Here is a 20,670-nt window from a genome sequence, read left to right as displayed (position 1 = left end):
ACACGAGTGTTATCACGCTTTTTAAACCTCAGCAACAGAGTTCTTCAGGGGATGACCCCCGTCACAAGCCATGCGACTGTCCCATCCCATCACACACAGAGCCCCAAGCTCAAAAAAAGCTGGGTAACTTAACTTCATGCCAATAGCAATTCCTATCTGCATTTTGAAAAGGGAAGGGCCTTGCTGCCCGTACCCTGGGTGCTCCCAGCCCCAGCTGTTGGGATTTGCTGTGGCAGGGCCAAAGGGTCAAGGCCGGGCAGGAGCAGGGCCTCTGGTGGATGCAGGTGCCCTGTAGAGTTGATTGCTGCAACGTATTAGTGCTCCCACAATAGTTTCCCATCAAATAGATTGAATTTTTGTGGTCTCCTGTGAGTTCTTCTCTTCTGAGTATAAGACATTATTTCCTGCCTCCTTCCCTCTCTGTTGAATGCACTTTTTTTTTTTTTTTTTACCTGCTAACATTGGTATTCCAATTAATATATTTGTTAGAAACAATGGAGTTAAATTGAGCATGATCTTTGTACAGTCTTACCTTCTCTTTGGATTCCATTTCGTTATACTTTCTGTTTTCTTTCAAGGAGTCTCACACAAATACGCATTCAAGTGGTGTCCCTTTAAAAAACAGAGCAAAATTAGCATTAATGATCGCACCTGTAGGGAAGAGAGGTGAGAGCGAACCAGGAGGCAGAACTGATAAAAGGCTGCTATGAGCAGTTGCCTGTTCTGGAAAGGGGGGTGTTAAGCTTCCTAGGCTAAGAGTGGAGGTGAGAGGTAAAGGTGAAAATGGAGTCTCTGTGGTGTGAGCAGGGGATTACAAAGGTCTCTCTAGCCGAGATTCTGAGGTGTTTTGAACATCCCATAAGCGAGGAGCAAGCCTGGGCTGTCTGCTTTCAGTGTTGCCGTAAAATGGAGCAGCTGGCTCAGGGGCTGTGCCCGCCGCTCCATTCTGTATTCATAAAAGGTCCTGGAAGCATCTTTATCCATGCTGACGGTACTGCTTCCTTCAAGGTGTACCACAAGTCTGGTAAGAGCATAGGTAGCTGTGGATGCCAAGGGCTGTTCCTGTAACAGGCTGAAATGTGGGGACAAAGTGGGGAATTTTCTTTTTCCTGCTCTTTTTTTTTTTTCCCTCTCCTCTCTCTGTATGTTGTTATGAAGCTATTCTGCTGCCCATACTTCATTTCAAAGGGCTGTGAGGGAGTGGCAATACAGATGTACGGCCTACTAATTTTTCTAATAGTGCTCTAGCGAGTCATTTGGTTCTAGGGAGTAGCTGGGAAGAAAGTTTGTTACCGCTTAATGTTATCTGAAATCAATAGTCTGAGGCTTTATTATATGTCCTGCTCTGTTCATCTTCCAACATATGGCTCCTTTGTTATAGTAACTCTCAGGACAGATCTACGATGGATAGTTTCTCTTTTTTGTCGCTATGCGTAGCCAGCAAGTGGCAACAAGCTTGTCTTGGACGCCGCTTGGTTGCACTGCTGCAGAGGCCAATGCTAGGCTGACTCTTCAGGGACAAGAGCGGGTAACAAAGAATGAAGACAAAGATCCAGTGCCGTCCTTGTGGTTAGAGATCTATTAGCAAACAAAAAAAGTACGCAGCCGCAGTTAGTTTGGGGCTAATGCTCGCAATAAGAAGAGTCTCCTGTGTTGCTTTCCAGGAGTCCCCAAATATAGGCCTACTTTTCCCAGGTGGGACTGACCTTAGTCAGAGGGGTTCGTTTCCTTATTACCAAGAATTCTTCCTGTTTCTCTCTCTTTGCAGGGATTCTAAAAGCTGTTTATCAATGCCTGTGCAGTTATCTTTCTTCCCCTCCCCTCTTTGTTCTCTTTCAGATGTTGGCAGCATTCAGCAGTCAGAGGACAAGGTAAGCCTGTGTCTTCACCTTCATTATGTGTGCAGATATAATCCTGCTGCAGTAGGCGGCCAGCTCAGGAGATGCAGATGTCTTTGGAAGCTGTCAAAGCGCTCAGATTTGCTGTGCCCTGTGAGAGTCACTCTCTCCCCTGCAATCTGGAAAATGAAACAAGATGCTAGGACTGAACTCAAGTAAGACAATGGGACTGGGAAACAATGTGCAGAGATGCTGCCTACTGTCGAATAGCCCACAGTCTTTTTGTCTTAATAACAGATAACTTAGAGGTGCCAGATAAGGCCATTTAAAAATCTTAAAACAGCTTGTTTAGGGAGTATCTCAGGCTACCCGATGAGCATCTAGCTGCCTTTTAGAGGCCCTTCTCATCCCAAGAGACGTGCTCAGCCCTGAGGGGCAGCAGAGGGTGCGTGGATGGCTGGGAAGCAAGAGCTGTGAAATTCTCCACAACGCTTTGTGCCGCACTGCTTCTTTGTCTGCAGCTCTTGGAGTACTTGGGAGTGGTGATCTATGAAGCCCTGGACTGGGGAATCGACAGCCAACTGGAGCGAGAACTGAGTGATCCTTTGGAGAAAATGCTGTGCCTCATGTTGAAACTGGATGATGAGGCAATGAAACCAGCAGTCACCCTGCAGGATGTTATCAAGGTTTCCTTCTTCCCATTTAGTAAATATAGCAGCTTTAGAGGAGTTGATGGAACAGTGCTGTTAAGCAAGGGGCAAGACCATTTCTGGGAAAAAGCTGGGTAGCTTGTTGGAGGACAAAGAGGGAGCATGTGGCTTTCCCATCAGGGGAAAACGTAAAACCATCTTAGGTGTGTAAAAGTGCCTGTGGAAAAGAATTAAGAAGGAAGACAGCATGGCTTTCACACAGCTGTGTCTGCAAAGTCCTTCTGTACGTAGTCTCAGAATTTGATACCTAGAAGACTATGGATATTGGAAAAAGTCACTTGTCCATAGTATTCAGTTTCTGCAAGAGCTGGGATTTGAATGTCTCAACTCAAACAAATAATTTCCTCTCAACCATAATTTAAAGGTATGAGAAACTTCTCATCCCTCAGTCTGACCAGGGCAGGGGAAAAGAACGGGGCAAGTGACTCCACCTGCTGTGGGTTTTTGTGCTTTGTCTGCACTGGAGGCTTCCCCTTCCAGGTACTTATTTCAAAGCACACCTTATGGAGAACGAGATCTATAAATTACACAGCTACTTACATTATTGTACATATAAGACTGGACTTCTTGCTTCTTTGTTCTGTTGTATCTTCAATAGAAAAAAAAAAATACAAAGGGGCTGTGAGGAAGATGTTTTTTAACCACGGATTGACAAAACTGAATCTTGCTTTATTCCATCCTACCATGTTTTTTCATTTCAAGATCTTTTCTAAATAGCTGCACTTCTTTCAGGCCTGTGAGGAGCACTTGTCCAGGCCTTCTGAGGCTATCAGCCATTACGAAATGACCTGTAGGAGTCTGTTTACTGAATATATAGAACTTCAGAAGCTTGTGACCATCATCCAGACCTCCAAAGAGGTACATTTGGGATCACCCCTTAGCTGCTACTCCCTCTACCTTCACACACTCACCTAGTTCTAAAGTAACCTTCCCATTGCAGAAATGGAGTACCTAGCTGAACGTCTATTTTCACAATGTGAAAGGCTGCACCATATTAGTAATTTATTGTAGCTTTTCAAAGTTTGGGTGTTTGGGGCTTCTAGGCTTTTCAGATTAGTGATTTATACTGGATAGATAGGAAATCACTGAACAGTACAAGGTAATGACTGCACGTGCTTGCTTCTTAGAGACTGAGAAAAATGGATGTGGAAGATTTGGTGGAAAAACCTCTTCAGAAGAAGGAAAAACACTGGGTAAGGGTAATTCCTTCATTATGAGGCATTGGGGTTTTTTGTCTGCCTTGGCTCTCTGAGGCTTTCCGTTGACTCTTCTATCAGAAGTAGAGCTTGAATGCAAACAAAACTCTTTAGGTTGTTCAAGAGCTTAAGTAGTTAAAGACTTATCTGCAAAATAAGTTGGGGGGTGAACTTGTAGTTAAACTATTTTGTGTGTTAACCTCACGTGGACATCTACATTCTACACAAGGATTGTCTTTGTAGTTCAACTTAAACCACTTCTAAAAATGAAGTTGGAGGCAGTCTTTGGAGTAAGTGTCCACAAGTAGTTACTCAGGCTGTTTGTTCCTTCAAATGAGCCCCAAACGCCAGCTCTTGGCAGGAACTGACACTTGCCAAAAGCAATCTGTTCTTTTCTTGTAGCTGGACTGAAAACTCCCAGAAAACTGTTCTGTTGGTGGTAGTACTGGGGTGGACTAGTTCGCTCTTATTATGTGGGGTCTGTGCTTGTTCAGGGCTGGAGGGGACTGAAGGCCAGTAGCTCTGTCCGTCTTTGTGGCTGTGCAGCTCAAAGAAAGAGGTGAAGGAGGGGGAGGCTGGAGGTGTAGCTCCTACCTTCTGCTCCCTGCCTTTCTTGTCTTTCCATTCTGTCCTTCTGTAGACCTTGGACTGTGTGTTTGGGGCAGAGAGCAACTTATTCTGTTCTTTTCAAGGCCCTGCACAGTCAGGGCTCAATCAGAAACAAATAGCTCTTCTGGCTGGAGCTCTGCCCGGCATAAACAAATGCACTGTAGTCTGGAGTCTGTGGAGACAAACGGCAAGCCCCGAGAGACTTGTGGACTCGCTCCCTTTGTCTAAATAGCACTTGCTTTGAAGCGTGCTCAAACTATTCGTATGAAAATGTTTGTGAAATGTGTGTTTGGGCATATTCTCAATTTTGTGATCTATTAAAACAAACTGGCAAGCTATCTCAAACCACAAACTCATCAACTGCTATAGCTCTTTCCTGCAGGGAATACATGAATAAATACATGGGCTTTGCCGTGTGGCCTGAAGGCCAGCGTATTTGGCCTCTGCTCCTTCAGGAGACATGAATTCCAAAAGCAGGATGTCTCTTGCAAATCCTCTGCCTCTGGTTTCCAAGTCCCAAAGCACCAGTTGATTGCATTGCTCTGACAAACTCTTGAGTTTAAAATAACCGGGATGCCAGCTTCACTGGGATCCCACAGATCAGAGCTGGTGCCTTGAGTGGTGCCAAGCAGCTAATGGTCTCTGTGGAGCACGCTTTTTCATGTTGACTGCTATGAAACAGGCCTTCTGAAACACAGACGACTGGCTGATAGCATGCAGGGTTGTATAGTTTCAGCAGACCTTATTCGTATATGTCACAAGATGATCTTCACCTTGAAATCTAAGCAGTGAGACCTCTTAGGTCTCACAGCTGTCTTACCACTCATCTGTTGAACTGAATGCAATGGGTTTGGAGTGTTGTAGCATTGTGTTGTATTGCACAGGTGTGGGAAGTTTACGTGGCATTTGACAATACATGGGATGGCCCAAGTAGAATAATTGCTGTGATCCAGTCTGCAGGGAAAGAAAAGTATGAGTAATAATGATGATGTCACCTACGTCTGAAAAATGTTTTGGGTGTACAAGTTGCTCGGAAATGGCTAGCTGAAGGCAATTCTTGTCCCAAAACTAATGTGGCACTATTACTGTACACAAGTCTCTCTTCAGGTCATATCTTTCACTCAAGTTCTGTCGCCATGCAAAATACAACTCTAGAAAGCGCAAATGACTCAGAATAAGCTATTTCAAAGATCTCTAATACTGGTCAGTTTGCCCAGAGACTTTTGTGTGTTCTCCTACACAACAATAAATATCACCTAGGAGATATGGCTAATATATGGTCACGCTTTGAAAGTTCTAGTTCTCTGGAGTTGAGGTATGACTGTACCAAAGCCAGGCTAAAACAATCCCACAAAAAAACTGTCTCCTTGAAGGCAGCCATCAGTCAAAGCTTGCATAAGACTCTTCTGATATTATACCAAGATATCTGAAGGGATAAGTTGAGAGAAGATGCTTCATACTGTAAGTGGAAAAGGGAGAGGAGTCTAAGTCAGAAACTGTTCTGAGGCAGTTTTCTAAAATGTTTCGCTTCCCTTTCACTGTTTATAATACAATCACTTGTTCTTACTCAATTTGCCGTTGGGATCCAGATAAGCTGTTGACTTAGCACTTCCATTACAATGTTGTCTAAACATGCTATTGAGTTAATTTTTTTTTTTCACTGTCTTTAACTTTTGTTGGGTTATACTGCATGCCTGAGCATCCTCAGATATTAATACAGGAACAGGATAAGCAGATGTCAGAGTTATCAGCTTGTGTCTCCAGGCTGAAACTGCTAACATACGCTGCTGTGAAGGTTAACGTATGAGATCTCTTTCCCCTTGTCTTCCTCTTTTGTCTGTGGGCTGTTCAACCCTTGGTTTCTGAAAGTTCAGCGGATTTTAATGGTAAGATTTGGGATTGTGTTCCCAGTGTTTCCTAGGATGCAATAATATGAAAAAACTCTGGCACCTGGAGCACTTGCAGGAAGTAGGTATTCAAGAAAATGGGTCTAGCTGCCGGGCAGCAGAAGCTGTGTTTTGCTGAAGTACGTTCATAAAGTTAATGACAAAATTTGGGAATGAGCCTGGCGAGCCAGCTCCCAGATGCCTTGTTGTAAATTAACTTCTGCAGCGAAGCAATTCTCTGCTCTGGTACTGTGCCCTGATCTGAAAGTGAGTTGAAGGGGGTGTTAAGGACACACCTCTGTGTTTCTGAATGACTTCAGTTGCTAAGTGTGCCCTGTTACATGGAGGGAGGGGATGGTGCTCCATGCATTCTAGCCAGCTGTTGACTTGGCTCTCACTGGTCTCTCCAAGACATCCCTGTGGCCCAACGTCATCCGTGAACTGCAGAACGGCGTGAGGCTGCGCAAGGCCACTGAACGACCGCAGCATCATGCGCCTCCAAAAGAATATATCCGCTCTCCCTATGAGTTACTTTTGGATGATATTCAGCACAAGAGGTACACCCTTCGGAAGGTGAGTGACTGGAGGCAATGGACAACTTTGAAACCACCTGCTCTACCTCATTTCTAAGCAGTGTTGATTGAGACCTCTTCTCCAAAAGCCTGTCTTCCTCAAAAGTACTTCCAAGTCCAGAAGTGTCTGGGTCTCCCTCTCAGCTGCAGCTCAACATTAGATCACTGTTTGTCCACCCAAGTGCTTCATTTCCAGCAGCTTTTTAATCAGGGGTAGCCACACTTTCATGAAGCTGGATGGTAAACTTTTTCTCCCTCCAGGGGTCAGCCCGTCCCTTCCCTGGAGCAACCATGCTGCCTTGCACACGACAGTTGAATGAAACAGACCCTTGCCTGCTTATGCTTTTCACCTTGGACACTTGTGTCCTCCCAGGCTCCTTGAGCTGAGCTGTGCTTGGCATCTCTTACTAGTTTCCGTGCCTTCCCAGATGTTGTGCGATGTGTGCAAGTGCAAAAGCACTTCTGAGCGAGTCCTTTGCTCAGCTTCAGGCAGAGGCCTCTAGGCAGCGTACATGAGCTAGTTTAGCTAGCAGCTAGGCAGCAGTTTAGTCAGGGTAACAGAAGCTGAGCCCCCTCCAGGGGTAGCTGCTGTGCTGACTCAAGTGGTAGGGGCTTCCAGCAATGTGGATGGTTGGTGAAGATGACCAGATGCAAAAATGTCTGGGGTGTCTTTAAAGGCTTGTGAAGCTGTTCGTTTGCTGCAGCTTGAGCTGGGAACGATGAGCAGATCTAAAACATTGGCATAAGGCTTTGTGGCATTGGCGTGCTTTGCAAACAGACGTCTTGGCAGAAGATGAGACACAACTCTACTTGTAATAAAGAGCGATATTTTAAAAAGTGAAAACTTTGCATACCACACTAGACATCAGCTTTTTTCTCCTTGTTGGTGCTGCAAGAGTGCAGGGGGTTTAAAAGTCTCAGCTAAACCATGCACCTCTGTAAAAACCCAGCTCTTGCTTGTCTTGACGTGGCTCCAGCCTTCAGATAAGGCTATGATATTTCTCTGGAGATGATATCTTGCCTGATATATAAATGAATAGTAGTGGAGAGGAGACAATACATCATAGCTGCTTGTGTTCCTTGCAGTGTACTATCAATGCACTGTGCAGTACAAAACTGTAACTCAAGGTGGCAGGATGAACTGGATCTTGATTTTATTTTTCTTTTTTTTTTTTAACTTTTTTCTGTGGTCAACGAGAAGCACAAACATGTTTGAAGAGCAGTAGTCAGAAATGCTAGAACAAAGCATAAAGTGCTACTGCTCAGGTCTTTGAGAAGGCTCTTTAACGAGAATTTCCCCATCTGCAAAGCTATTTTAAAGCTTCTCTAGCAAACAGTGGTCTAATTTGCAAGTGAATGAAAGCACAGCTAGGGTGGGAAGCTGTAGTGTTGTTCTACCTGCACTCCCACGTGTTCTGAAGTTGTACACACAGGGAAAGTAAATGGCATAACCTCAAAGTAAGAATAAGGGAACAAGGCAGCTAAAGACATGCATGTGCAACTTGACTTTTCTGTCAGTTCTCCCCTATGCAGCAAGCACAGGGCTTGATGAGGGAGACAGCCTGCCTCACATGAATACCTGCCCTGCAATTCTATCTTGCTATTGTTCCTAGTCTATATGGGGCTGTAAGCCAGTCCCTGGGACTCTAGCTTATGCATACAGCTGCCTGCTGCTACAGTTCTTGTTACAGCCTTGTTAACCCATTCAATTACTCTCCTGCCTGGAGCTGATGAATGCGATGGTGCTTGTCAGGATCACTTCTGACATGAAAATCCGAGTACAATGTTTTCCAGTGGCTTCTCAGAGCAGTTCATGAGCTGCAGGGGCTAGAAGGCTGTATGCTTCTTGTGCAAGCCTCAAAGGGCTGTCCAGCCCTTCTGATTGCCTCTAGTTTGCCATAGGCAAATCTGTCTCTACCAAAAACCCACCTAAGTAAGCCTCATCATTCTACACTTCCCAGCTCAGTTTTGTTATGCCTTCCCCACCTCCTCCATTCCCAGATCCTGGCTTGAGTCATGCACTGTGCCACTGAATGGGAGGGTGTACCAGGAGTAGGGAAAGAACTATCACTTAACCATCGTTTCTGCTCTTTCAGGTGATCATCGAGCAAAACCACAGGACCCCCAAAGTTGATGTAGCTGCTCCGAAGCCTCATCTAAAGCCTGTAGGTGACCTGCTGCTGCATCTAATGGTAGCAAAACAAGATGATTCTGGAGCTGACAGGACAGTTTCTAGGAATATAGAGCTAATGTCTTAGATACTGGTTTGGATTTGAGAGGGGGATATATCAACCATACTTAACTTTTGGGCAGACCCTCCTGCCAAAACATGGGGTTAGGAAAATGGGAGGTGACATCTTCATAGGAGAAAGACGAGCAATCTCCCTACTTCCCCCACTGCTTCTTCCATTTGGAACATTTTGTGGTCCTGAAAGTACTCCTGGAGTTCTTGGTTTCAAATTTGAGAGTTGCTAAATTGTTCTACTCTGCATTATCTAAAGGTTCTCCGTGTCTCTCGTGTGCAGAGCCCAGTGCCCCCTTGAGTGAGAGGCACTTGTAAAACAGTGCCATTGCTGAAGGAGTAGTTCTGTCACCACTGGTCTCCTTGCTCTATCCACTGGCTCTTTCTGGTGCTATGCTTTGCCTCCAGGTGCTAGAGAGGAAGCTGAAAGAGTGTGTGCCATGGAAGTCCAGCTGGCATGAACAGCTCATGGCAGAAATAAAACGACCACAAAAGCTTCGATCATCAGCAGCAAGGAAAAATGGGAGCAGGCCCAAAGGTACCTGCTACAAAGTGACCTGTCAAGCATGCAAGTGAAGCCAGTGCTGACTAAAAACAATGGATGGCCTTTGAAATGAAAGCCTACTTATCTTTTCTGTGGCATGTATAATGCAAGGGAGGTGGGAATGCAAATTTTGTGTGATAGGGGTGGTATGGCATAAGAATAGTTCTTTCTAGAAAATCTGTTTGTGGCTTATTAAGACTCAAAAGATGCTTCAACTTACCCTTTTTTTAAAATCGATGTTCAAATTTGTCTGTCTACTAAGTGGGAGAACAGGATTTTGACTATCATCTAAAACTAAAAGATTATGTAACTACCAGGGCAAAGTGTAGACAAATCTCAGATTCTGAGGTGTGGGTATCAAAACCGTCATTTTGTTATCACAGCACAATATCTTATCTTGTCTGTGTGTATGGGGTGTTTTGTTCCCCCTCTCCCCTGCAGAAATGCTCGTGACACCAGATATTGCCTTGAAATCTCCAAGTGATAGTTTCTTAACTCTCCAAGATACCAGTACCAAGTTTAAAATTGTCAACGCTACAACAGAGCAGTTGGGACCAGGAGTTCAGGTAAGGCTTTAAATTAAAGGACTCTGGAGAGGCACGAGTACTTCAGGCATTCGATCTGCACGCACACATAGCCTAGCACGTCAGGTTCAAATCATAGTGCGGGCAATCTTGTCTCTCAAAAGTGAACGAATGTGGTACTATTAGGTTCCCTGAAGTCCTTTTCTATACAGAAACTCATACCATTGTGGCATGACTGCAGCCTATAGAACCAAGGTCTGCTCTGGTCTCTTAAAACTAGATCCTGCAGAAGTTTTAATATGCATAGGAGTTTGGCCAGTATGGGCCAGAACTATTCCCACTCTTACCTCACAGTGAGGCATTTGATGCTAGATGTATTGATGTATTTGCATTTCACGTGATACGTGAGCTTGTGGAAGGAAAACTTAATGATTTATTTTCAGGAAGCAACTTCACTGGTGAATTCCCACTCTTCTGCCTGTGGAGCAATTTTGGGAGCACCATTCTTCAATAAACCACGATACATAGTCTTTGGGTTCTTTAACTCCTGGCTTGATCATGAAAAGCTTGACCGCTTGGTTCTGGGATTCAGTCTGAGCATATTCAGAAAATCTGTGGAACAGAACTTAAGCCCTAACACATCGTGTCTAGCACAGATGCGCTGGCATACAACCAGGAATCTGTTTTCTGTAAACATTTCTGTCTGAAATGCAGTTGCTTAACTGAGGAAAACGGATACGAATTAATAAAAGCAGAAAACCTTAGCTATATTTGCACAAGTCTGCTACTTGTAGGAATGCTCAGCATTTGAGAACCCTGTGGTTGATGTATTACTGCTAAACTAGAAGGACCTTCATATGGAGGCTAATATAATCAAATTTGTTTTCTGCTTTCCTAGAGAACTAGAAACAATGCTGTTGAGATACAGCATTGGGTTTGAGTTGGGTTAGTGGGGCACAGTCTCCTGAACTGTTCTCCAGTGTTGCTACATGTGAGCTGGAGTCAAGAAAATGGTTCCAGTGTACTCTGAGAGTTGTATAGGGAGGATTTTGTGAAGTTGGTTCCTGAACAGATCGAACTTTGGGACTAGTATCCGCATTGAACATGGGTGAGAGAGAGAACAGATGAATTTGAAATTTCACTAGCTTGGCTGGAGCTTCCTGGTTGGAAGGGGGGGAATTAACTTGCTATTACCTCTTGGAATATAAAGTTGCTAAATATACCACATTGATTTCTCTCTGTTCCACTTTTGGCTGAGTCTTGAATATTTCTGGTCAGTCCTGGGTATCCTGGGTTTTGTTTAGCAGCAGCACTTCTGAGGAAGTGGGCTTGGTGTCTCTCCTATGCAGCTTAAGAACATCCTGTCCTCTGGTCTACAGGGAACCACTCCCAAGCTGCCTTCCAGCACCTGGCTTGCCTCAACCGGGTCATCAGTAGAATCCTGCAACAGCACAGGTCCATCTACTCCTAGCTGCACATCTAAACCAGGTGACAAAGTACAGTCAGTGGCCTGCTGGGTTCCCACAGCCTTAGGCTGGGCTCACTGTAGACTTTCTCTCTGATCACCTGAAGACACTTTACAGGAGAAGCTCTGACACTAAGTAATGAGTCTGGGGAGGTGCCCTTAGAAAACCATTCCTCTGCAGTTGACTGAAGCTTGTATAGCTCCTGCGGCTTCAGAACAATGATAGCACGTCCCCAAAGGCCTAACTGGAATTCACAGTAAACTCTAAATGAGTGTTTTAAATGTTCAAGTAGCAAGTGCACCACTTGATTTTATTAAACTAAATGGTGCTAATAAAGCCTCATCACTGCCTACTGACAAGCATAATTACTGCATCCTCTGCTTTTTGTGATCTGAACTGGTGGGGGTTGAAGGGGAGAGCCTTGCTACCTTCAGAGGGCAGCGTACTGCTCTTGAGCATTCAGCTTTTGGGGTGAATACTTAGAAGCTGCCAGTTGGTTTTCTGCACCCTAAAACTCTCTCTTCCTATCCAGGTCTCGCTGCAAATTGCACATATCCTCCCGTGAGTGCATCCATACTAGGAGACATTCAACCTAATGGTTTCCTGAATGCTGGCCAACAGCAGCTGCCTCCTTACAGAGGAAGGTCCAGATCTTTAGAGAGGGGCCTTCAAAGCAAGGAATTTGTAAGTCCGGCATGTCAGCTAGCAAGCCTGGTCTGATACATCTGGTAATGACCAGAGCTTGCACCTTGATCCTCGTGCAAGCAGTAAGCATGTTGTGTGGTTTTTATCTTAGGCAATATTGTATACTGATCTTAAGTTGATATATTATTCTCTCCTTGGAGACAGCTCAAGAAAAGACTGGATGCTGTAGTGTCCTTGTGGAGGCTTCCCAGTTTGAATAATATGAAATAAAGTTGTTCCTCATACAAGAAGAGAAAAATACCACTGCATTACTTGAAAGTGTCCATCAGGGCTTCCTCAAGCAGACTGTAGTTGGTACTGGGACTGTCCTGCTTTCTCCATCTCCCCTCATTCTTTCTAGATTCTGATACGTTCATAAACATCCTTAAAGCTACAGTAAAGGGAACAAGTGGTTGACAAAAGGTAGATAGCACAGCATCAGTGACTTTTAAATGTACGTGATACTGAAGTCATCAGGCTCTGAATGACTATTTGGGAGCAATGCTGGGTTTTGTGTGCTTCTGTGCAACCTTCTGAATCATGGCCTTGCCCTGTTCTGCCCTGACAAGGTACACTGTGCCCTTACCTCCTTCTTTCCTTCCGCATCCCTCCCTGCCCCGCCCCTGGCAAGTCTCTGACCATAACTGTGTGACCTCTTTGTTCAGCAGTGTGGTGGGGGATGCAGGGGGGTTGGGCTCCCCACCTGGGGATAAAAGCACTGTTGTCTCTCCTGGTCGACCACCAGACCATAGCTGCCGTTTGTGTGGGACCAGTGGGTCTTGGGAAAGAGGAGTGTTGTGGTGTGGAAAGGGATCCTGTACCTAGGAGGGGCCAGGGTGCCATCTGTACCAACGAGCAGAATTCCCCAGAGACTGGCTCTGGAGATGGTATTAACTACTTGTGGTGACTGAAGGACCTGTTTCCCTAATGAGGTGTCAGGAAGCTGCTTGAAAACTATAGCAACCACTAAATCCCCTGTAGTAGTTTCTCTGCTAGTATTATCAAAGAGTCAACTGATACTCCCCATCGTTGGCAAAACTGAGTTTTGGGGACAGATGCTCCTGAGCCTTTTGGGATGCAGTTTGGAGGATGACCTCCCCACATATCTGCTTCCTTCAGCTTTTTCTGATGCTTAACTTCTGTCTTTCAATAGGACTGTCCCTTTCCTACCAAGTGGCCATCACCAACCATTGCTGAGCTGATTGGAACCAGATATGCAGTGATGGTGCTGGAAGGGCAAGGCTTCTTCCAAGGCAGTAGTGATGGTGTCTTTCCAAGAGCAAAGGTATGTTTCCTCTCCTCTTTGTGCTGTCCTTGCCTTTTCAAAAGCTGGCTGGCTTCATGGCCCTCTGCTGAACTGCTGAGGTGCTCTCTGCCTCAACTTACCATGTTCTACAGCTGATATGAGTTTGGCCCTGGGCTGTAAAAATCGTTTAATACTTGTGCAGTGATGGCTTCTAATCAAGCTTAAGCTGTGTAAGTTGCCTAGAAAGTAACCCTGCCGTTGCTTGATACTTGTCTGTTATTTCCACGCTAGGGGAGCTGACTGCCACGACTGTTGGCCAGCTCTGAAATCACAAAGTAATTAATTGGGATTGGTACTGCTAAACAGTGAAACAAAGGCTCTTAATTCAGGCTCCCACACCTGAGTTGTGCTGACTCAAACCACCTTGCTGAGTGGACGCAAAGGCTGGGGAGATGAGGGGGACAGAGAGTGACCTGCAGCACAGGACTGTTGGCTGTCCATCTGCTGAACTGCTGGCTTATTCGCCGAGCCTCCTTTAGAGGGTGTTGCAACCAGCCCCTCTAGAGCAGATGTCATGAGTACAAGCCCTTTGCAACACAGATGTGAGGATGTCCGTGCTACTTGGCTTAGGGGTCAGCTTCTTGCCCTCACTTATTCAGCAGTGTAGACAGAGCCAAAGGGTTCTACTAGCAGAGCTATGCTACTGCCACAATCTGTCTGATGCCCTGAGGCTGAATCCTTGTTCTCGCTTTACTTACCAACCCTGCTTTAACTTGCCTGCTCTCTGCCTATTCTAAAATGGCTCTCATACCCCATTTGTGTTCTTGCTGCTGAAGTTTTTTTAGCTTTCTCAAGCTCTGCTTCTCAAGATAATATCACTTCTGACTGCCAGCTGTGTATGAATGTGTTCTTTTTTATAAAGTTCAAGCGACTCATCAGCTTCCTTGTGACTCATTTTTTGCTTCAGGATTGGATTCAGATTTGCCCTGACTTAATCTCTTTGGGATTGCTGCAGTCTGCCTCAAAGAATGTCTCTCTTCTTCCCTCTCTCTTAACTAGCTACTGTTACACTCTTGCACAATACAGCTATTGTTTGCTCAAGAGCCTTTTTTTAAACTCCTGTTGTCTGGCAGCTGCCCCAAACCTCTGCATCATAAAAAACACTGGCCTACAAGTAAGACTTTTTTTTGCCTTTTTAGCTTTTAATTCCTGTGTCTTTGCTATCCTTTATTGGACCTCTGTTATTGTGTGTGGATCTAAAGCCTTTAGAAGGTTGGTTTATGTGCTTGCTCTTTGGCAGGCAGTGGATACTGGTGGTACAAAGATATTTTCCATTTGCATTCACAAGTAACTTTCCTTTCCACAGACCTGTTTCAGCTGCCATAAGCAGATGTTTCTGAAGTGGCCTTACAGCTGTTACCTCTGTAGCAGGTGAGCTGGTACAAAAGGAGTGAATGAGGAGGGAGAAGAGAGTGAAAGAACAGCGCTGAGAACACTCAGTATTCAAACAGTTGTAGTACTGGATAGGAACAGGTTGCTGAGCCCTTCAGTTTTGCCTTACTGCACAAGCCAGGCTGAAGTGTCTACAGCTGCAGAGGATGTGGAAAGACTTGCCTCTAAAGTGGTACCTCAATTTTAACTCTTAGGATTAAGCTAGTAATAACCAAATTTACTGTGCAAGTATTAGATTCAATTTCTCTCGGAGATCACTCTCTGCGTTTTTCTCTAAGGGTTGGATTTAACTTCAGTCAAGGGCTGGAGCTGGTTCTGGGAGAGGCTTTTCACCAGAATCTTCTGTTGAGGACTGAAAAAGTGAACTCCAGACCCTGTGACTGGGAAAGGAGTTGGACCTACTTGTATCCAGTTATTTGTCAGAGGTTTTCTGTTCATGGGAGAGGAAAAGAGGAACTTCAGGGTCATTAAGGCTCACTTAAATCTATTTGAAGGAGTGGTGAAGCACTGAATTGATTACAAGCAACAAGTGAACAACCACTGGGAAATGAGTAACTGGCTGGTGGTAGTTCTGGGTGAAAAGTAATGGGCATTTGCAGATAAAGCCTTCAAGCTATGGATGCTGACACATTTCAGATGATTTAAACTAGGATAAATATACGAGGGCTGGCAAACTGAATAGGGGGGAGTTCAAAGCTTGCTCACTTTGCCATCAAGTGATTGTGCCACAATCGCAAATTAAGACTTACTTGGGAAAGTCAGCCTTAGCTGCAATATTGGTATCTGCTGAGCTTTACTCAAAAGATAATGCTGGGAACTTTTTTCTCTTAGTGTTGTCTGCTGTGACTGCTGCGTCAAGGCAAGTCTAGTCTTTACAACAGCATACGGGTTTTTTACGTTTTCTGTTTTCCCTGCACCTCACCTCATCATAGGAAGCTTTCCTTCACCCCACTGATACCTCAAATCTACCCTCTAGCTTGTTTCGAAAAAAATAGAAGAGGGAATATTACTAGGTGCAAAAGCAGCCAAGGTGCCACAGACATCTCTTGTCATACTCAGCTAAAACAACTCTGGTTCCTCTCTTTCACCCTGTGTAAAGTGGTTGAGATTACTCTGCACTCTATTTATACAAGGGTCAGAAAGTTCACTGCATTAATGTCTATCTTCTAAGTGCACCAATAAATCAATTGCATGCCGTGCAGATTTTCCTGCTAAGAAGGAACTCAGGTGACTTGTGTTTCCCCAGGAACTCAGGTGACTTGTGTTGTGATTCTAGATGTCCATGCCCTTCAGAACGTGTGTACATCTCCCTCTTCACTTCCTAAAACTTTTGAGACTCTCCAGAGAGGAGGACCCAGCTACTCAAGAGCAGAAGAGCTCAGAGTTGCTGCATGAAATAGAGCACTGGGAGTGTTTTGGGTAAGCTGGGACAGGGATGTTCTGTTTTTACCTTGAAAGATGTTACCCGTTACTTGTATACGCTAAGTCTACAAATGTGCAGACAGCAGTATGTCGTATTATGCTGGTCAGCTGAATGTTATGCTGAATGACTGGTTCAGCCACTGGTCTAACTAGTCTACAGTTCTCTGGAAGTATCGTGGATTTTAGATGACCAAAAGGGAGGACATGTAGGTGCTCTGAAATCCATGTTGCTTTTTAGCTATTGGGTTTCCGAGCTGGATTCAGAAGTGTCCATATTGGCCCAGACATAGAAGGTTCCTTGCAACAACTTCATTTGTATGAGAATTTCCAGACCCCATTATATTCTGTCCCCCACAGCTGGGGGTCTGTCACTACAACCCAGGAGTAGCCCCTTTACACCTAGAAATAAAATCTGCTAACGGTCTCAGGTATAACTGACTGAAGAGTAATGCCACAAATAGTTTCTCAGTCCCACCATGCACATACAGACCCCTTTCCTTTTTGTGCCCAGAAAGGGAACTATTTCAGAAAGAGCTTTGGACAGTTCTGGGTGGAAAAGACAGACCTTGTGGGTATAAGTGCAATATCTATGACTGGAAACATACATTATCTGTTCTCTGCTTTCCAAATAAGTTATGTATTCTACTGGGGGAACAGGTATCTTTTCTCTCTGAAACCACTCTTTAATGTAGCCAAAATAAAGTCACAGCAGTTTTTGGTTCAAAGGCTTGTACTTCTGTTGCCAAAAATCAGGGGTAGTATTCACTGCTGAAGTTAACTGTGTGGGGCAGTGGCTTGGTCTGTCGTGTAACACAGGTGCTGCACAAGAGGTCTGAGTATTACTGCCATACTTCCAGATGGCAAAAAAAATATCCTACAGCATAAGGATGCAGCCGTAACCTTGAATCAACCACAGATACCCATTAGCCCTTTGGCTGACATACTGTCAATAGAGAGAAGGTGTCGGTAAATGAAGCTGTTCTGGCACTTGGTAGCCTTCCTAAGTGGAGCTGACTGCTCTGTTGAGTTCATGCATTTAGCTAAATTGCTTAGTGGTGTTGGATCATGTGTGTGGGCAGGGTGGAAGAGCACCATGCCCTCTAACAGAAGCCTGGGTCAACTTTTCTGTTTTTCTTTTTCCCTCTCCCGCTCCAGTGTACCCATTATTTTGGAACCCCGTTGCCTAGCACAGCCTCTGTGCTGTTACACAGGGACCATGGCAGACTGGCTGACCGCAGACATCTGCATGCGATGTGAGCAGTATCTGTTGAACATGGCTTCCAGTCAACAGCAGAGCATCCCTCTCAGGAGAATTTCCTGGCCTTGAACCAAACTGGAATGATTCTACCATACATTTCTCCTGTCACTTGTTCTGTACCTGAAGTAAACGAAACAGCTTTATGCACCTACTGACATAAAGGCCTGAATAAAAGACCTCCCTGCTGGTTAGCCTAAGCAGGAAGTACAGTTAGTATTTATGTATTGTGAAGTATTACAAAGCTTTGTGGCTTTTAGAATGGTTTTAATTCTTTTTATGTGTCTTTGGGGAAAATAAATGTTGAAGCACTATCACGCCTCTAGCATTTCCTCCTTTGCACCTGCAGTTGTCATTGTTCTGTGGCACTGTCTGCATTCATAGCTGAGCAGACTTTGCACTATGTAATGAGTACAGGGTAACTTTTAACCTAAAACCTCTGTTCCGGAGAGGCTTGGAAAGTGGAGCTCTGTTATGTGGTCGCATCACCACACGTTTTGCAAACATTTCTTCCTGATAACTCACTAAAAAGCACTTAAAACTCACTGCTCTGATGCATGTAACACTGTAGCAATGGCGGTCAGGCAGCCTGCTCAGTCTGCTTGCTTAGGAAGCTAGCTCTTGATTTGGTTTCTGTCTACGCGCTACCCATGCTTTGCCCCTGGAGCTCTCTGGTGCATGTCGCATAGCACGTGTGGGTGCCATCATCACCTGAGAGGCAGATGGTTGTTTTCAAGAGATTCTTGCTCTTTGTATTGGCCTTAAGCTATGCCCTAAGCTAAACTGGACTATGACAACCTATGATATTCTAGAAAAATAAAGAACGTTTTGGTAAATTGTTTGTGTGGTTAAAACCAAAAATGGGGTATTTGATACATGTCTGTTTCTCCCCAGGAATTGCCTGTATGGAAGGGGTGTAGGTGCTCTGATGGAGTTCTTCCCTGGTGTGTTTTGCAGGGCCTGGACAGACAGTGTTGAAGGGTACAATGGACTTGTAGCTGGGGTGAGTCATGCTGAAGAAAATAATGGCTGGGAAGGGCCAGTTCTTCTAGACAGGGGAGAAGGGAAGAAAGACTTGTTTAAGCTGAGCCCAAGGTCTGCATCCAAACTGCCAGAAGGGTCAATACCTCCAGCTGACTTGTGCTGGCCTAACTCTGCTTCCTCTAAACTGCCTGTCTGCAAGCTGACGCCTACTTGCAGGTTTGGGCAAGCTCTGCAAGTTAAATGAATGTGGGGAAGCTGCAGCTTGTGCTTCCTTTTGGAGCAAGTTCAAGTGTTCCTCTTCCTTCAGTCAATTAGGAGGGGTGCAGCCTGCCTGCCCAGGTCCTCTCCTGCATGTGCTAATCGCTTGTGCTGCTGGGAGGCACATCCATATCGGGCAGGTGGGTTCCTTGCAGGCTGCAGGGAATGGCAGCCACGCCACAGCTGCACTAGCTGGCAAGATGGGCGCGGTGTGGGGCCGGGGGCATGAGGTGCTCCTGGCTGCTTGCTGAGTGAGGCAGTTTAGACAGAGCTAGAAATGAGCTGAGATCAGCCTGTTTTGATTCACGTGCAAGCCCAAAATGCTTCTCAGAGCCTGGGTGCAGCGATATGGAGAGAAGGTATCTGTATGGCACTGAGGTAGACTTCAGTTTACCTGGAGAGCAAAGGCGGTTCTAGGTTTTGTCTCTTGCACATCTGCTGGGGTGCCACGTGGGCTCTTTTACCGGCTTCCCCTTTTCCTGCCTTGTGACTACGAGGAAATGCCCTCACTGCAGAACAAACAGGCAAAGGGGATGCTAAGGGACAGCCTGACCTTCCCTGCCTATCCCTGATCTAGCGAGCTGTCAGGAAGAGCCATGTTCCCATCGCTCCTCTCTCCTATGCTGGTTGCATTGGCCCCTGAGCGGGCTTGTACAACCTCTGTCCCCTCTACAGGAGTGACACCTAGTCCTTCTTCAACTCTGGAGTGCAGCCATTGCTCCTGACCATGGCAAGTCATGACAGCTTGTGTGGGGGCAGGCTTACTAGAAACGTACATCTGTTTAAACACAGCCGAAAGAGCCTGGTCTTCTCCTTTCCCTGGCCAAGGAAAGCCCTTCGGAGGGAGCAGAGACTAGGCCTTACCTGGCAGCCCCGGAGTGCAGGGGGAGCAGGCACAGGCACCGCATGGGCAGCCTGAAGCCAGGGTGCAGAGGGGGAGGCTCCCGTGTGGAACAGACCTGGGACCAAGCCTTAAAGGCACCAGGAGCAGCGCTTTCCAGGGATGCGGAGGTGACTGTGCAGAAACCTGTTCTGTTCGGAGCCCCTGAAAGGTGATGGTTTGGAGGAAAGCCTTCCCTCTGCAAGCGTACGGCAGGATTTGATCTGTTTTCTAGTCTTTTGCTGGTTCTTCTCATCCTATGGACCGGAGCTGTCCCTGCTCAGAGTCAGCTAATTCTAGTTATTGGCGTTGTGTTCGGGTGAAACTTGCCTTTGGACATGGTGATCTTTTGGTGTTCTCCCGCCACTGCAGAAAGCGGTCAGTCTCCAGGCTCGGGCGCTGGGTCCCTTCACCCAGCCCCTAGTACCTCAAAGCACCGCTGCGGTCTTTACTCCTCTCAGCAGTGCATCACGACTGAAAAACAGGAAAAGAAGTCTTAATTATTACCACTGGTAATGGCAGGAGCTTGGACTGAGGCACTGGGAGCAGAGGAGGGAAGTTTCCTCCTCAGGTCAGCTCTGTGCCCACTGATCTCTGAAGCCAGCGAGGGGCAGGCGGGACCGAGGTGGGGACACCTTTTATTTCGGCGTGGGGCCTCTGAGGAGTGACCCGCGGAGCATGCTGGCTCTGCCCGGGTATGGAGGCGACGAAGCTCCGCGCCTGCCCTGTGGGCAGCACCCGCAGGCAGGGCCCGGCTGCCCCGGGGAGGCGGCCTGAGGTGGGCGCCTCGCGCGCCCGCCCGGGCTACCGGTTCCCGCGGGCTCTGGGCCCGCCACCCCCGCCGCTCCGGCAGGGGGCAGCCACGGGCCGCGCTGCCCGCCGGAGCCGGGGGCCGGGGCCAG

General features: G+C 46.1%; 1 protein-coding gene across 9 annotated transcripts; it reads left to right on the top strand.

The window, feature by feature from the left end:
• Positions 1–138: 138 nt before the first annotated feature.
• LOC104014141 (protein spire homolog 1) lies at positions 139–18,482 on the top strand. Of its 9 annotated transcripts, none has more exons than XM_087755880.1 (16): positions 139–1,024; positions 1,840–1,871; positions 2,360–2,524; positions 3,281–3,406; positions 3,676–3,741; positions 6,651–6,812; positions 8,908–8,976; positions 9,462–9,591; positions 10,039–10,163; positions 11,471–11,576; positions 12,120–12,271; positions 13,425–13,556; positions 14,884–14,948; positions 15,801–15,828; positions 16,246–16,388; positions 17,547–18,482. In XM_087755880.1, the coding sequence occupies exons 1-16, from the start codon at positions 784–786 to the stop codon at positions 17,716–17,718; spliced, it is 1,914 nt and encodes a 637-aa protein (XP_087612006.1). In that variant the 5' UTR covers positions 139–783; the 3' UTR covers positions 17,719–18,482. The 9 variants fall into 9 exon arrangements, 7 of the variants coding, with proteins under 7 accessions (XP_087612006.1, XP_087612009.1, XP_087612010.1 ...); XM_087755881.1 differs by having other exon boundaries at positions 140–1,024; positions 11,501–11,576; XM_087755878.1 differs by having other exon boundaries at positions 140–1,024; positions 11,471–11,609.
• The last annotated feature ends 2,188 nt before the right edge of the window (positions 18,483–20,670 follow it).

The sequence above is a fragment of the Nipponia nippon genome, unplaced genomic scaffold (assembly GCF_047370975.1).
Source record: "Nipponia nippon isolate SJK-2023a ecotype South Korea unplaced genomic scaffold, ASM4737097v1 scaffold_2, whole genome shotgun sequence".
NCBI lineage: Eukaryota > Metazoa > Chordata > Aves > Pelecaniformes > Threskiornithidae > Nipponia > Nipponia nippon.
Note: the sequence above shows the minus strand (reverse complement) of the source record. Positions and strands in the feature narration are given on the sequence as shown.

Bases quoted from the DNA above. Each gene is read 5' to 3' on its own strand.
- LOC104014141 (XM_087755878.1), top strand. From the start codon at position 784: ATGGAGTCTCTGTGGTGTGAGCAGGGGATTACAAAGGTCTCTCTAGCC. The intron at 3,407-3,675 runs GTACATTTGGGA...CTTGCTTCTTAG, and splicing joins TCATCCAGACCTCCAAAGAG to AGACTGAGAAAAATGGATGT. The intron at 14,949-15,800 runs GTGAGCTGGTAC...TTTTTCTCTTAG, and splicing joins AGCTGTTACCTCTGTAGCAG to TGTTGTCTGCTGTGACTGCT.